This window comes from Peromyscus eremicus, chromosome 9 (genome assembly GCF_949786415.1).
Source record: "Peromyscus eremicus chromosome 9, PerEre_H2_v1, whole genome shotgun sequence".
NCBI classification, from domain to species: Eukaryota; Metazoa; Chordata; class Mammalia; order Rodentia; family Cricetidae; genus Peromyscus; species Peromyscus eremicus.
Genome location: NC_081425.1, coordinates 90,567,463 through 90,584,452, shown reverse-complemented (window position 1 = coordinate 90,584,452; position 16,990 = coordinate 90,567,463). Strand labels below are relative to the sequence as shown.

The 16,990-nt window shown below is 39.0% G+C and overlaps 1 protein-coding gene across 4 annotated transcripts in view; it reads right to left on the bottom strand.

Moving 5' to 3' along the window:
• The window catches only part of Parg (poly(ADP-ribose) glycohydrolase), a 108,667-nt gene that overhangs the window by 22,097 nt on the left and 69,580 nt on the right, over positions 1 to 16,990 (bottom strand). For all 4 annotated transcript variants that reach the window (XM_059274112.1, XM_059274110.1, XM_059274109.1 and 1 more), the window contains 2 exons: positions 11,573 to 11,720; positions 1,356 to 1,434 (listed from right to left, as the gene is read on the bottom strand). In XM_059274112.1, the coding sequence (XP_059130095.1) occupies positions 1,356 to 1,434; positions 11,573 to 11,720 (227 nt within the window). The remainder of the gene's footprint in view (positions 1 to 1,355; positions 1,435 to 11,572; positions 11,721 to 16,990) is intronic.

Sequence of the window (16,990 nt, the reverse complement as noted above, 5' to 3'; positions counted from 1 at the left end):
TATTCTCCACAACCGGATGGTAAGGCCCTATTCCTGAAGACAACACTTACTTATGTCTTTGAACACGGAGAAATTGAGCTGGTGCCCAACTAGGAGCTTCACCCTTACTGACTAGAGATCATAGTGCCGGAAGGTACTCTGCACACTACCGGAGGCAGCAACCTGCCTGTAAGATATATATTGGTACAAAGGTAGCACAAATCACTTTCTGATTGGATTTAAGGCCCACTCCATGAGATGGAATCTATACTTGACACTGCTAAAATGGCCAAGAACCTGAGACTAGATATGTCACAGGAACTAGGGGAAAACCTACTATTATTATTCTGCTAAAGGAATAAAACAATAAAATTACTCTTAATGACATATTACTATACCCATATATCAGTGCTTTCTCAACCCTTATCAGAAAAGGCGCTTTTTTTCAGCAGATGTTAATTAACATAGAAACTCCCAACTGGACAACCTGCAGTGAATAAGAGACTTTGGAACACTCAATCCCAAATGGGATGTCTTCATCAAACCCCTCTCAAGTCTTAGGGATCTATATGGAAAAGGAGATGGAAAAATTGTAAGAGCCAGAAGTGAATGACTCCAAGGAAAAAGTGTTTTCTAGACACAAAAGGACGGATATACACATGAACTCACAGAGACTGTCACAGCATGTATAAGATTGCACAAAGTCAAACTAGACAAAATCCCAGCAGTGAGAAGGGGAGGTGGACACAAAGTCCTAACCCTAATCAAGAAACTCTTTGCAACTGATGCCTGCTGAGAAAGAGAAAATCAGTTTTCTTCAATGGAGTGTTACTGGGTATATCAGTCTATAGCCCTATGTACAGTAGGAGCAAACAGAAATGGACTTCATGAGTTTTTATTGTTGTTTTTGTGGGCTTTATGTTGAGAGAGCAATAGAGAGAGAAAGAGAGAGAGAGAAAGAGAGACAGAGACAGAGACAGAGAAAGAGATAGTGAGAGCGCGCAAGCTCCCAAACATGAAGCTGGGTAGGTAGAAAGAAAAAGAATATGATCAAAATATATTGTATAAAAAATATTTTAGATGAGGACTGGAGAGATGGCTCAGAGGTTAAGAGCACTGGCTATTCTTCCAGAGGTCCTGAGTTCAATTCCCAGCAACCACATGGTGGCTCACAACCATCTGTAATGAGATCTGGTGCCCTCTTCTGGCCTGTAGGCACATATGCAGGCAGAACATTGTATACATAATAAATAAATAAATCTTTAAAAAATATTTTAAATGAAAAAAATAATAAATTTCTGGAAGAGGCAGAGTCCACCAGAGTCAAGCACATCCTTTAGTTTCAGCCACACGATACTAAAATCAGAAACACTCACTTTTCACTGCCATCTTCATGGCTCCGGGCCCAACGGTAAGTTTCAGCATAGCCTGTATATTCACTGTACTGTTCAGTACCTGAAACAAATAGTCTATTAATATCATTCACTTCAGACTCCATGGGGAAAGCACTCCACCTAAGGTGCTCAATAAGGACAGAGTACCATCCTTGTTTTTCTTTTTGTTGTTTTGAGACAGGGTCTCTCTACATAGCCCTGGCTGTCCTGGGACTCACTATGTAGACCAGGCTGGAGGGTATCATTCTTATTATTTCTAATCAGCACTGTACCTGAAGAGTAAGGTAGGTCCATCCGCCCACCACCCTTAATCCCTGCTGCTACCAGTGCAACAACACAAGAAAAGAAAGAAAAGACATAAAGAATGGAAAAATATAAGCAGAGATGGGGAAGTAGCTCCATGGTAGAGCATGAACAACACCCTGGGCTTGACTCCAACACAAAATAACATAAAGATAAAATAAAATGTAAAACTGTCTTGCAAATGTCATCATTGTTTATACAGTGAATCCCAAAGAACTGCTGACAATGGGAAGAGGTTAAGAAAAACTCATAACTAAGAGTAAAGATGTCTCTCTCTCTCTCTCTCTCTCTCTCTCTCTCTCTCTCTCTCTCTCTCTCTCTCTCGTATATATATATACCAGCAGCAAACAATGAAAAAAACCACCAAACATCCATTAAACATAGTGACAAAAAAAACATAAATTATCCCTGAGCAAACTTAGTAACAGATGTAGAAAATCAAAAGAGAAGAAAAAAAAAAAAAAAAAAAGACCCAAATAGACAGAGAAATAGAGCATTCCTTTGAAGTAGAAAATTCAATATTGTCACAAGGCTAATTCTTGATCTATATATTCACCTCAATGCTAACAACCATCCCAATTCCAAACAGCCTTTTCTCTCTCAACACTCCGTTCGTTCCTGACCCAGGGTATTGCCATGTTGCTCAGACTGAACTTAAACTCCTGGGGTCAAGTGATCCTTACAAATCAGCCTCTTAAGTAGCTGCGGCTACAGGTAAAGCAGCACATGTTTAAAAAATAGTAATTAAACTGGGTGTGGTTGTGGCATGACTTCATGGCCAGCAAAGAAGAAAAGGAATAACAGCAAAATAAAACAAAACAAACAAAAAACAAAACCTGGAGTGCTCAACTATCTTAATTAACAGTTAACTGGATTTGGGCTTAAAAATAGACATGGGAAAGAGCTATGAAACAAAGTAGAGGCCATAGGCTAACTGACTGTTCATAAGGGAGCTATAATAAGGGCATCCAGGAAATGATAGTTTCCCCTAATACTGTTGGAACACATAGATTTTCATATAAAAATATAGACTGGACTGCTATGTTATGAATAAACATTTATGAATATAAATATGTTATGAATAAACTGTTATGAATAAACATTTTGAGACAGAGGATAAACATAAACATAAAACTATAAAATTTCCAGAGGAAAACAGGAGAGGACATTCCTAATCTCAGCACTTGGAAGGTGGCGGCTAGAACATCAGAAGTTCGAACTGGGCAACATGAGAGACCCTGTCTCAAAAAACAAACTCAAAACAAAAAACAAACTTACACAGGAGAACAGCTTTATTGTATTTAGCCAAAGATTTCTTTAACTGGATAAAAAAAAAAGCAGTGACCACAAAACTTATAAATGAAACAAAAACTATATCGGATCAAAATTCAATAGTTATTGTCAGTAAAACACCTTTGGGAAAACCAGGCTCACATGACAATATCTGACAAAGGACCTGTGTTCAGAATATGTGATGATGTCTCAAACATCAGTAACAAGAACAAACAGGGGCTGAGGAAGTAGAGCCTTTTGACAGAGCCCTTTCCAGCATGTGCAAGGCCCCGTGTTTAGACCTCAGCTCAGCAAAATAACATGAAATGAGTGAAAAAAACACAACTCAACTCACAGAAACGGACAGAAATCACGAACACACGCCTATCGGAAATAAACCGTTGGCTGACAATCCTATGAGATACATAGTTGGCTAACGGTCATATGAAAGTGTTTAACATTATCAATCACTAGTGATCACAGTCAAACCACAGTGAGATACTGTAATACATCCCAATGTATGGCTAAAATAAAAATGTCCACAATAAGGGCTACATGTGGTGGCACATATTTTTTAATCTCTGTACTTGGGAGTCCCAGGCAGGTGGATCTCTACGAGTTCCAAGCCAGCCAGAGTTACATGGTGAGGCCCTGTCTCAAACAACAACAACAACCACCCAAACAAACAAAAAGATTCACAACGAATCAACAAAACAACAACAACAAAAAGGCCACACTAAGGGCTGACAAGGAAATAAAGTAGAACTCTCTTATACTTCTGGTGAAACAACATGGCACAGTAATTCTGAAAAATAGTTTGGCAATATCTTATAAAATTAAACATGAACAGTTTGATACGGAAATGTCATTTGTAGGTACTTATCTAATAGAAAACAAAAAAAAAGTGTGCCAATAAAAACTTTACGGAAGGGGCCAGAAAGATGGCTCACTGGTTAAGAGCACTGGCTGTCTTCCCGAGGACTCAAAATAGACTCCTAACACCCACATGGCATCTCACAACATCTGTAACTCCAGTCCTAGGGCATCAGTGCCCTCTCCTGGCCTCTGCAGGCCCCAGACATACAAGTGGTAGAGAGACATAGAGGCGGGTGAAACACCCAAATACATGAAATAAAAAACGAATTCATCTTAAATAAAAATTGCTCAGAAGAATGCTCGTAGCAGATTTACTCACAATAGGTGCATATCAGTCATAGGCCAACCACAGGACCAGAAGGAGTAAGATTCATATATGGAGAGATTTACTGCAAAGATTTGGCTCACACAACTATGGGGGCTAATAAACAAGTTTAACAAGCAGGTTGGGACTCTTAGACATGGGCAGCAGCTGTCCACAGGAGGATTCCTTCTGTGAAGACTGTCTTTTAACTGACTGAACTAAACTCTCACAGATTAAGGGTAAACAATCTCCCTTCTTAGGTGTTAACTACCGTGGACTTTTAATCACATCTATAAATTATTGTTACAGCAACACATAAATTCAGTGAGTGTCTAACTGAATACATAGGGGCTGTGGCTGAGCTGAGCTAACATAAACCCATAATAAACTTAAAAACAAGCCTGGTATAGTGTCTCATGTGGAAGCTGGAGGATCACCACAAGTATGAGGCTACCTAGACTACAGAATGAGACTCTTTCTGAAAACAAACAAACAAATAAGAAAAAAAGGAGGGAGGATCCAAGGAGTAAACAGTCCAGAAGTAAATTAACAGTAAGATAAAAGCCAGTGGGGCTCACACGGAGCAGTGGATGCTGCTTAGTATAAAGCACAGAGCCACCATACCCAAAATCATGACGGTGATTCACTAATCTTTAGGAAATATATGATGAAATATTTAGGAATAAAAGGAATTAATGTCTCCAACACACTCTTAAATATTTTTTTTTAAAGATTTATTTATTGATTATGTATACAGTGCTCTGTCTGCGTGTATCCCTGCAGGCCAGAAGAGGGCACCAGATCTCATGATAGATTGTTGTGAGCCACCATGTGGTTGCTGGGAATTGAACTCAGGACCTTTGGAAGAGCAGCCAGTGTTCTTAACCTCTGAGCCATCTCCCCAGCCCACACTCTTAAATATTCGAGGAAAAGAAAATGGAGAAGAAAAAAGGTAAGCTAGTAAATCTTGACAGAGTATGGAAAGCTGGGTATGGTGACACACACATCTGTAATCCTAACTCAGGAAGCTGAGGCACGAGGATCATAAATTTGAAGTTTCTTCCAAATACATTATATGCATGTAAAAAGACATTTATATTTATGTAAAATTATAAAAAATATTATATTTTTGGTGTATGACTTATAATTTCCTATAATAAAGGTTAAATACTATGTTTTCCAATTTATTGTTTAGCAAACTGCCTCTTAAAATAACTTTAAAGTAATTTCTATCTTAATTCCCATAAATTCACTTTGAATGTTTTTTATGCTACAAACCAAGAAAACAACTTTATAACATCCTTGCTATTTCTTATGCAGTCTTCTTGGACCTGTGAGTACAGCTCGATGATGTTCTTGTGTGTACAACGTCCACAGAGCATGTATATATAATAAGTATAACAAGCGGAACAAAAGGAATAGGATTAACTGAAGTTACATCAGTAAGTCAGAAATACTCTCCAGGGACTACATAATGGACTCTTAGACGGTCACATTTGCAGCCAGGCACAGCAGCTCAGGAGGCAGAGGCAAGGACATTGCTGGGACTTTGAAAGCAGCCTGTATGACACCTGAGACCATGTCTCAGAACAGAAAACCACATCTTCAAAGAGCATGGTATGGTGAAAAAACACCACAGTGACATTAGGAAACATGGGATCCCAGGAGACACTTCCCTGGTCATGTGACCTCGGCTAAGCAACATATCTGAAATTCAGGGTTATTAATAGTGTTTACTGTTTTACCTCATGGGATCAATTAGAAAACCAAGTAGGACAAATTGAAACGCCTTCAAAACCATGTCAATGAATTGAATTTTGCAAAGCAGTAGAGGAAACAAAACTGACTCTCTTGTCTAGGCATCAACCCTGCTCTAGTCTATTGCCAAAAGGAAACTGAGAGCCAGCCAGGAACACTCTTGTTTATGTTTTCTGCTTAGGAGTAGATAAATCTCACTTTTCCTGTTAAAACAAAAACAAAAAACCAACAACAATAACAACCCCTGTCTACTTTCATCTCTTAATTATGCAAACACCTGTTTTGTCTTTTAAAACTGAAATGGTTGAAGACTATAAAATAGCAATTGCTATGTTTCTCTCCCAAGGGAGGCCACTATCAGCCTTCTCTTACAGAGGTTTAGGGCACTTTGGAAATAAATGCTTCCTTCCACTCTAAGCAAACTGAACCTTGAGTTTTCTAAGCAGGCAAGTCTTATATTACTGTCTTTTGGAAAATGAGTTCTTTCAATATATTTCAAATTCAAATTTATTAATGAGCAGTGATGGAAATGTAAAAGTGAACAGTGGAAAGAGCCATGAAGACAGAAGCTTCTGAGTTAGTGAGATGGTCTGCAACAATTCAGGCCAGACCGACCTTCACCTAAAGGAAAATCTTATTAAGAGTTCACGACAGAATTATGAGCTTTAGACTTAGTAAGAAATCTATCTAGTTTCTCTTACTATTAATAAAAATTTATAGTGAACTGAGGAAAATATTGGAAATTAACAAATTCTCCTTGTCTGTGGGTTGTGCCCCGGGACAGGCAGTTCACATGAAAGCCGTATACCCTACTCCATTTAGCATCACTCAGAGCGGAAATTACGGAGTAGATGCAACACTCTTGCCTTCAGTCTTCACAGCTAGTAAATATTTTGTAAGGATAAGCATAAAAACACTTGATTTCTAAATACTCTGTAAAATTCCAACAGTCTGGAGTCACTTAGCACTGGGCTGCTTCTGTAGTGATGGTGCCTGCACTTTCTATCTCCCCAAGATGGCACAGAATCATAAGCCACAGTTTACATCTGGTTAGTCTATCACTTCTGCTGACCGAAGACATCCACTCACGTAGACAGTCCTGATGGTCTGATTCCCTGCTGGGAGGGTCTCATGTAAATGAACTATTCTTCTGCTCATCAAGTTTTATTTATAGGCATGTGTAGGCTTTATGTGCTCACCAAACAGAAGCAAGAGGAGAACACTGTAGAGCCCCTTAACACTTGATATTGAAGCTGTCTGGAAGATGTTTAATTCTTTCACTCTATTTATCTTTACCAAAAGGTTTCAACTCAGCTACTATAGGGTGAATCATAGCAAACAGAAAAAACACAGAACAAAATTATTTGCCTGTTTGCATGACCTGTTTCATATTCACTTAAAAGTCTGATAGCAACCAGATGTCCCAAAATGATGACAAATTTAATTTATTTCCAATTTCTCAAAACTCTTCTACAGATTCAGGCAGCACAGTCACAGCCATTAGGTCACTGAGCTTAGCTGCATCACTGAAGGAATGGAATTGATCAGGCAGATAAATTGCAGTGCATGGTTAAGAGTCTCCTAAGAAGGGAGATGGCAGAAATCCAGATACTAAATAGATGATGAAATGGTCATTTCCATTAAGGGAGCATCACATCACAGATATTAATTAGGAAGCACTGTAATAAAGTTAAGTGCATGTGGGGAAAAATGCTAAGTTAAAAGTCACCCCAAGTGTCCTTAGCTTGAGGTAATCACAAATCTGAAGCCAAGTCACAGATCTGCAATTTTCCACTCACTTTACAACTGCTGCAGGTAAGTCAGAGATCACTGACAATTCCAGAGGAATCCTTTTTTAAGGACAAGCTATTGTAAGGGGAGAGGGATGGAGGCAAGAGGAAGAGAGACAAAGACACATACTAATGTTTTCCTTCTAATATTCCCAGGGGAAGTGACATCCCTTATTTACTAAAAAATCAATGGCAGATAAGATTCTTTTCTTACCATAAGAGAATCAAAGTAAATGAAAGAAATTAGCTTTGGATTTAAATGCCCAGCATTTTACTAAGGTTTATTAATTTATTTTTTTAAAGGATGAAAATTCTTCTTGAAAATGATGAGATATTTTATTGTTAGTCTTCCGTTCAAATACTCTAAATATTAAAAATATTTAAAAATTATCATTTGTACACACAAGTGATGGGAACAGTAACAGCCCCGACTTTTCAGAGTTCATGAAAAGAGCATCATGCAAGTGATCCAATGGTTTCCTTGCCAACAATGGGCATTCACCAGCCCTTCCGTCTTTTTTTGTTCTGTTATCTGTGCATTCTCAGCTCCCCCAGGAACTTCCTCAGCTTCATCCATCTCACCTACCTACACCATAGTCAACAATTACGGACAGACAAGCAACACGGGAGCTGAGACAATGCTGAGAACAAAGGGGTGTACCTTTCCAATCCAATCCAATTTTGGAAACAACTTCAAAACCATAGAAGAAATTCTTCATGTTATTAACTTCAAGTAACAAAGGAAGGATCTGTCTAAGAGAAATAAATTCCTTTGCTGAGGTTCTAATTTTGATTTCCCACATAAACTAAACAAATTTTGTTGTCTACCTTACCTCACCAAACCATCAGATCAAGTGAGTAAGAATATCTAAATGACTTGAAGCCATTCTCCCATGCAGCAAGGTCATTTTAAAACCTTAACTACTGTGGAAATCAGCTGCTCAGCAGCCTCCAGAGAAGACACAAGAGTGTTGAGGCTCCTTCAAAGCCTGACTTTCCGAGAACGCTCATTAGACCTTTCCCCTGGGGAGATCTCACGCAGAAGGCTGTCTTGACTTCACGAAACTGGAGCTTGCCCAGTGTGAAAAGCCTAGTGTCCAAGAGTTATATGAGATGAGCACAGGTCCCTGCTTACCATGGAGACTGCCTAAGGTGGGGCAAGCAATACACTACACAAAGCATCCAAGGAAAGCTGACAACAAGTTGTCAACCAGGAGCTTAGAAAAGTTCTAGCACATTCTTAGGAGTGCAAAACACCATATGATACAAATGCCCAGAAAAAACCCTAGAAAGCCTTTAGCTTTTCCCACTGCCCAACCTTGAAGCTTTGTGGAAGCAGGAAGGCTAAGCAGGGTCATCAATGACACAGTGGAAGGCTGATGGCACCAGCACGCACACAGAGCGCTTCAGCAAAGTGGGAACCTTACTGATTCCAGTCATCTAAGAAATTCACACAATCACCAGCTAACCACTAGTAAATTGAACAGAAACCTTCGTGACACTCAAGAAACAGCACAGAGACAGGCATGGTGGTGCACACCTTTAATCCCAGCACTCTGGAGGCAGAGGCAGGTGATCTCTGTGAATTCAAGGCCAGCCTGGTCTACAGATTTCCAGGACAGCCAGAAACCTTGTCTTGAAAAACCAGAAAAAGCAAAAGTACAGAGTCCACAGAATTTGTTTAGGAAAGGAATGAAGTAAACAATAGAGGCTAATAACAATAACTCTGATGAGGGGATACAATTTCTAGGGTTTTTATATTATGTAAAATGTCAGATCTCATCATCAATTACAATCGGACCAGAGACATGTATAAAGAATGAGACAGTGTGTCCCATAACCAGGAATAAGTAGTCAATATTATACCAGTAAACCGACGCTGGACTCAGTAGAAAAACACAAATCTGTTATTTTAAATACGTTGAAAGAACTGAAAAAAACTATGTCTTAGTACTAAAGCAAAGTAAGTATGAGAATGATAATTCTCACAGATATATTAGGACCTGCGTGAGATGGTTTAGTGAGTAGAAGCATGTGCCATCAAGCCTGACAACCTGAGTTTGATCCACACAACCCACACAGTGGAAAGAGAAAACTGATTTCTAAGAGTTGTCCTCTGATCTCCAAATCACACCGTGGCATGTACATACACAATCAATAAGTAAAAATATAATAAAAATATCAATGAAAAAATTCTTTAAAAAGACATATTAATATAGAGACAAATGGGGGGGCAGAAAAGAAATTCTTGAATTGAAAAGTATAATAGTAGAAATAAAAAATCTGCTAGAAAAATTTAAGAGAAGATTAATTTGAGAGCAGGTAAATGAATCAGTGAAACAGATCAAAAATCAATTGACTCTGAGGAAGAGAAAGCATAAGTAATGAAGAAAATGAACAGAGGTTCAGAGACTAGCACACCACCAAGTGTCATCATCTGCACTATTTGGAGAGGAAAGAATATTTTAAGACATAAGGCCCTAGGGCTAGGGTCTGGCTCAGCTGGTAAAGAGCTTGCTAGGAAGGGCTCCTGACTCTGGTCCCCAGAACCCCTATAAAAATGCCAAGTATGGTGGTATGTGCCTGTAATCCTGGTGCTGAGAAGGGACAGACGGATTTCAGAGGCTGACTGGCCAGGCGGACTAGCCAATGGGTGAGTGAGCCCCAGATCAATAAAAGCCTGTCAGAAAGTGTTCCTGAGGATAGCATCTGAGGTCCTCCAGCCTCCACATGCATAGGAGTACACATGTAAATGCAGCCCTTACATCTGTTCCTGCGCAACACAAACACACATTAAATAAAAGACAGAAGGGCCAGGCGATGGTGGCACACACCTTTAATTCCAGCACGGGGGGGTGGGGGGGTGGGGGGGGGGGGTGGGCAGAGCCAGGCGGATCTCTGTGAGTTCGAGGCCAGCCTGGGCTACAGAGTGAGTTCCAGGACAGGCTCCAAAGCTACACAGAGAAACCCTGTCTCAAAAAACCAAAAAAAAAAAAAAAAAAAAAAAAAAAAAAAAGGGCCAACTAGTTAATACATCTGATGACAAAATAAATCTAAGCATTCCAGAAGCTCAATGAATTCCAAGTAAAGTAAAATCAATGAGATCCATACCCAGAGAAATTATAATAAAACTGAAAGACTCCTAAGAGAGAAACAAAGGGAAAATCAGATATTCTCTTGAAGGTTGTCTGAAAGTTATCAGAGGTCAAGAGTGCGACATCAAGACTGGAGCTCAGGCTTGACTTTATCATGCACCTCTCTGAATGTACCTTAAGTTTTATGTATGTCTAATACAAGTCACAGGGGACTTTTTAATAACAATAATCCAAATTCTCCCACTCAAGGAACTACAGTTGCCTATACTAATCTCAAAGCAACAACAGAAACAAAATTCAGTTTTATAGGCTTCGAAAATAAAGATCCAGTAACTGATGAAATAATGTTTTGGCTTCCTGTAGGTATGTTCTTTTAGTTAATCAAATGAAAGGTACCACTTGGATATTCCAATAAGATGGGAGATACAATGTGTTACTACTCAAGACATTTTAAGAAAATAAGATCACAACAATGAAAAAAATATAAATAATAAATTTAAACTACTAGGTCTAGGGCCAGCAAGATGGATCAGTGAACAGAGGTGCTTGCCATCAAGTCTTATGACCTGAATTCAATCCCTCCCATATTATAGGAGGAGAGAAACAATACCCCCAAGTTGTCCTCTGACCTCCACATGAGCTGGGGCATGCAAGTGCCCCTTCTCCCAATAAATAAAGAAAATGCAATAAAAACAAAATATTGGGTCTAATGCTCATGGAAGAGAAAAGTCTTGATTGGGCAGCTTTTGGGGATTCAAGATGAGGAAAACTACCCTGTCACGAAGACACACAGACACTAACCTGTGATAATAAGACACTCATTGTGATCCAGCACCTCAGTGAAGAGCCGTGAAACAATCAACTCAGGATTGATTAAAAAGCGGATTTCTTCTTGTACAAGTCCTGCACCAGTTACACCACCTCCAACAAAACGATTTGCAAAATCCACCTATTAGAAAAAAATGTAGTGTATTAAACAGTGTCTAAAACGCTTGCAGACATCACAAAGAAACGCACACTCTACGGGATCAAATCTCTCTCCTGTGAACCAGCCCCCAGATCTTCCTAAGGAGTGACTACAGCTGCTTACATTTCTTCCATCTGAGCACAGCTAACAACTCTGCATAGTTCTTTAGGCCCCAATAGTTCCTAAGGAACCTGGAAAGTGGAGCTTTCAGATAAAATATTAATTAAAAACCTTATCTGGGTCTTTCTAGTTATAAGTCAAGATTAGTCCTGCTCTGAGGTCTCAGGGTCACTTTCCCACATCTATTATTCAACCTCTCTTTGTGTATTTTAAGTGACTTTCAAACAATCAAACGTTTAAGATTTTTAGTAGTTACTTTTCTTCTGTGGAAGAATAAAGGGATAATTTTTGTTCCAAATTAAACCCCAAGCCCCAAGTTGCATGAATACTACCAACTATTTTCAAAAATATACCCAATGGCAGGGGGAAATAAAAATCTAATATAAGAACAAATATTTAACTCCATTAATATTTGTAATTTAGTCTGTAAGTCTATATCAGCAGTTTTGTTCCTGTTTCAGGGTATGGGTTAAGTGCTCTATGCCACGAGAGTCTGATTCCTCACTAAAGAGTCTTGATCCTCAAAGGAACACAAGTCAATCTGCCACATTATTTCAGTTTTAGAAACAGTGATTATGTCTGTAATTAGATTGTTTAGATTATTCTAAAGAGTTAGATTACATAGATGTACACAAGTTATATATACACAGTCAAACACACAAGTAAAACAGTTTATTACAAATTCTAAGAAGTTTTTCAATTATTATAAAATGTGAGGTCTCTCCAAATCTTGTTCATATTTTCTAAAGCAGTGGAATGAAACTATGAAGCCAATTTTATAGAGGAGTAGACAAGAATATAAATTTTATGTGTAGCAAAAAAATATGAAAAGACAAAATTAATAAAGGGTAACATATTCTTATTTTACCCATAAGATCTTGGAAAATACTGAAACATACTATAGACAAATTATTGAAATGAATATATAGGAAACCACATATTTGGGTTTGCGCTCCAGAGTACTACTGAAATGAAAAATCCAGAATAATTATTTCTCATATATATCTCAATAATGGAATGAGTACAGAGCTGAGCACAGAGGAGGGCAATGCAGCTTTCGAAAGAAAGCAGCCGTCAGTCCTGAGCTGGCCAGCAGGCTAGGGGAACTTTCGAAAACCATGTGAACAACTGCTGGAGAGGACTATAAACAGTGTCCCCACTATTTCTGCAAGCAGAGGACGTCACATGGGAGGGTCCAGATGGTGATAAGGTGGTCTGGGGTATAGAGAGGTTTTTACTCCAATCTTGAGGTTCTGGTAAAGATTCATTTAGCAAGTTGGACTAGTGTTTTATTAAGATAACTCAGGGCAGAGTTTTAGTTTCAAGAAAACACTGAAGGTATGTAAAATTAAAGCAAAGAGGGTAGCTAGATAACTACTGAATAACTGTTAGGCCTCAAGTGGTAGAGTATAGGAAAGAGAAGAGGCCTAGAAATTCCAAAAATGAAATGGACAGTCATTTGAGAAATGAAAAACTAACTACAAGCCCATCATTGTAATATTTCTATGAATACAAACAGGGTTTGAGATCATTATAACTTGATTTTTATTGGAATCAGGTACATAACTGAAATAAAAGATATGATTTATCAAACTTGTATACTATTTGATAATAATCATGAGAAACACACCACATGATATTACTGTTCACTCTTTGACAAAAAGACCAACGACAGTCATTACTTGAAAGGTGGACATAGAAATACACTGTTAAAGGAAGAGCTTAAAAAAGAAAAAGATCTCTTTTTGTTGTCTTAATTGCTCTAGCTAGAAATTCGAGTGCTATATTGAATAGATCAGAAAATGGAAAGATTTCCCATACTCATGGATCGGTAGGATTAACATAGTAAAAATGGCAATCTTACCAAAAAGCAATCTACAGATTCAATGCAATCCCCATCAAAATTTCAACACAATTCTTCAGAGACCTCAAAAGAACAATACTCAATTTTGTATGGAGAAACAAAAAACCTTAGATAGCTAAAATAATCCTGCATAATAAAGGAACTTCTGGAGGCATCATGATCCCTGACTTCAAGCTCTACTATAGAGCTATAGTAATAAAAATGCATGGTATTGGCATAAAAACAGACATATGGACCAATGGAATTGAATCAAAGACTCAGATGTAAATCCACACACCGATGAATACCCGATTTTTGACAAAGAAGCCAAAATTATACAATAAAAAAATAGAAAGCATCTTCAACAAAAGGTGCTGGCATAACTGGATGTCGGCATGTAGAAGACTGCAAATAGATCCATATCTGTCACCATGCACAAAACTCAGGCCCAAGTGGATCAGAGACCATAACATAAATCCAGTCACACTGAACCTGATAGAAGAGAAAGTGGGAAGTAGCCTTGAATGCCTTGGCATAGGAGACAACTTCCTGAATATAACACCAGTAGCACAGACACTGAGATAAACAATTAATAAATGTGATCTCCTGAAACTGAAAAGCTTCTGTAAGGCAAAGGACATGGTAAATAAGACAAAACGGCAGCCTAGAGAGTGGGAAAAGATCTTCACCAACTCCACATCTGACAGAGGGCTGATCTCCAAAATATATAAAGAACTCAAGAAACTAGACAGCAAAATATCAAATAATCCAATTAAAACATGGGTTACAGATCTAAACAGAGAATTCTCAACAGAAGAATCTCAAATGGCTGAGATACACTTAAAGAAGTGTTCAACATCCTTTGCTATCAGGGGAATGCAAATAAAAATGACTCTGAGATACCATCTTAACAACTGTCAGAATGGCTAGGATCAAAAACACTAATAACAGGCCGGGCGGTGGTGGCGGCACACGCCTTTAATCCCAGCACTTGGGAGGCAGAGCCAGGCGGATCTCTGTGAGTTCGAGGCCAGCCTGGACTACCAAGTGAGTTCCAGGAAAGGCGCAAGCTACATAGAGAAACCCTGTCTCAAAAAAACCAAAAACCAAAACAAAAAAACAAAAAACAAAAAAACAAAAAAAACCACTAATAACAATTTACGTTGGAGAGCAAGAGGAACACTCCTCCATTGCTGGTAGGAATGCAAACTTGTACAGTCACTTTGGAAATCGATATGGTGGTTTCTCAGAAAATTGGGAATCAATCTACCTCAAGACCCAGCTATAGCAATCTGGGGCATATACCCAAAGGATGCTCAATCATACCACAAGGACACTTGTTCAACTAGATAGATACATAGCAGTGTTACTCATAATAACCAGAATCTGGAAACAACCTAGATGCCCCTCAACTGAAGAATGGATAAGGAAAATGTGGTACACTTACACAATGGAGTACACTCAGTGGTAAAAAACAAACAAACAAACAATGACATGAAATTTGAAATTTGCAGGCAAATGGATGGAACTAAAAAAAAAAAAAAAAAATCAACCTGAGTGAGGTAACCCAGACCCAGAAAGCAAACATGGTATTACTCATTCACAAGTGGATATTAGGTGTAAAGTAAAGAATATCCAGGCTACAATCCACAGCCTCAGAGAGGCTAGACAACAAGGAAGGCCCAAAGAGGGATGCATCAATTTCCCTAGGAAGGGGAAACAGAAGAGATCTCCTGGGTAAACTGGGTGGGGAAGGGGAATGAATGATGAGGGAATGGGAACATGAGGGATCCTATTGTGAGTCTGGAGAGAGGAGAGTAATGAAAGAGATGTCTTGATGAGAGGTGGGGTGGCATTTGGGGGTTAGGGAGAAAGCTGGTGCCAGAGAAACTCTCAGGAATCCACAAGGATGACCCCAGCTAAGACTCCTAGCAATAGTGGAGAGGGTGCCTGAACTGGCTATCTCCTGTAATCAGATTGGTGACTACCCTAATTGTCCAGTAACTGATGGAAATAGATGCAGAGATCCACAGCCAAGCACTGAGTCCTGTTGAAGAGAGGGAGGAGGGGGTTGTATGAGCCAGGAGGGTAAAGCTCATGACAGGGCAACCCACAGGGACAGCTGACCTGAGCTCGTGGGAGCTCACAGACTCTAGACCAACAGCTAGGGAACCTACATGGGACTGACCTACATCCTCTACATGTGTGTGACAGTTGTGTAGCTTGGTCTAACTGTGAGGCTCCCAGCAGTGGAATCAGGACCTGCCCCTGGCACTTGAGCTGGCTTTTGGGAACCTATTCCCCATGCTGGGTTGCCTTACCCAGCCTTGATGCAGGGGAAAGAGCTTGTCCTGCCTCAACTTGATATGCCATGCTTTGTTGACTCCCATGGAAGGCCTGCCCCTTCCTAAATGAAGGAGGAGGAGTGGATGGGGGGTGGGTAGGTGGGAGGTAAGGGGAAGGAATGGGAGGAGAGGAGGAAGGGGAAACTATGGCTGGTATGTAAAATAAATAAAAAATTTAATTAAAAAAAAGAAAGAAAGAAAGAAAGAAAGAAAGAAAGAAAGAAGGAAAGAAAGAAAGAAAGAAACCCAAAGCTTCTAGTACTTTCAAAAGTTCTTAAAAAGGGCTCTCTATAACAGGTGGGAAACCTGCTCCAGTACACGAATACATGCACATGAGTGTCTCTTTACCTTTAGTCAGTCATTTTCCAAGTCTCTTACTTTAAAGGACTTGCTCAGATTACTCAGTTTCTGCATTGTGACTTAATGAAAAGAGAGAAATGATAGCACTCCTTACAGAGGTTTTGTTGTTGCCATTCAATATAATATAATTTATTTGCTGCATAATGAGCTTTTGGAGCACGGCAATACAATATTCCCTGATCTCCTGGAGAGGTGTGGAATGGGTAGAAAGAGCAATTAATAATGCCAGAAGCCTTTATGGTAGTCTTTTAACCTACCAAGGCCCCACATTTCATATATAATATATTGCAGGCAAGTGGGGAGAATCTCAACCCTTACTGTTGGTAAATGATTCCTTGTTGAATTGTTCTGTAATGAGAGGTCAGCATTCCTGTAGTGCTAACTAGCAATAGCTTTGCTTAGTTCTTAGGTACATTATGCCTCCTCCACTTTATCCAACACTTTAATGCAGGAAAGAACTGTATAAAGGAAGAAATGCAACAGAAAATGGTATTCATTTGGAACAATTTTTAAGCACATTGAAAAATTATTTAAGTAGAAGAAAAATTATAAGATTAATTAAATCTTTTTTTCAAATATAAAGA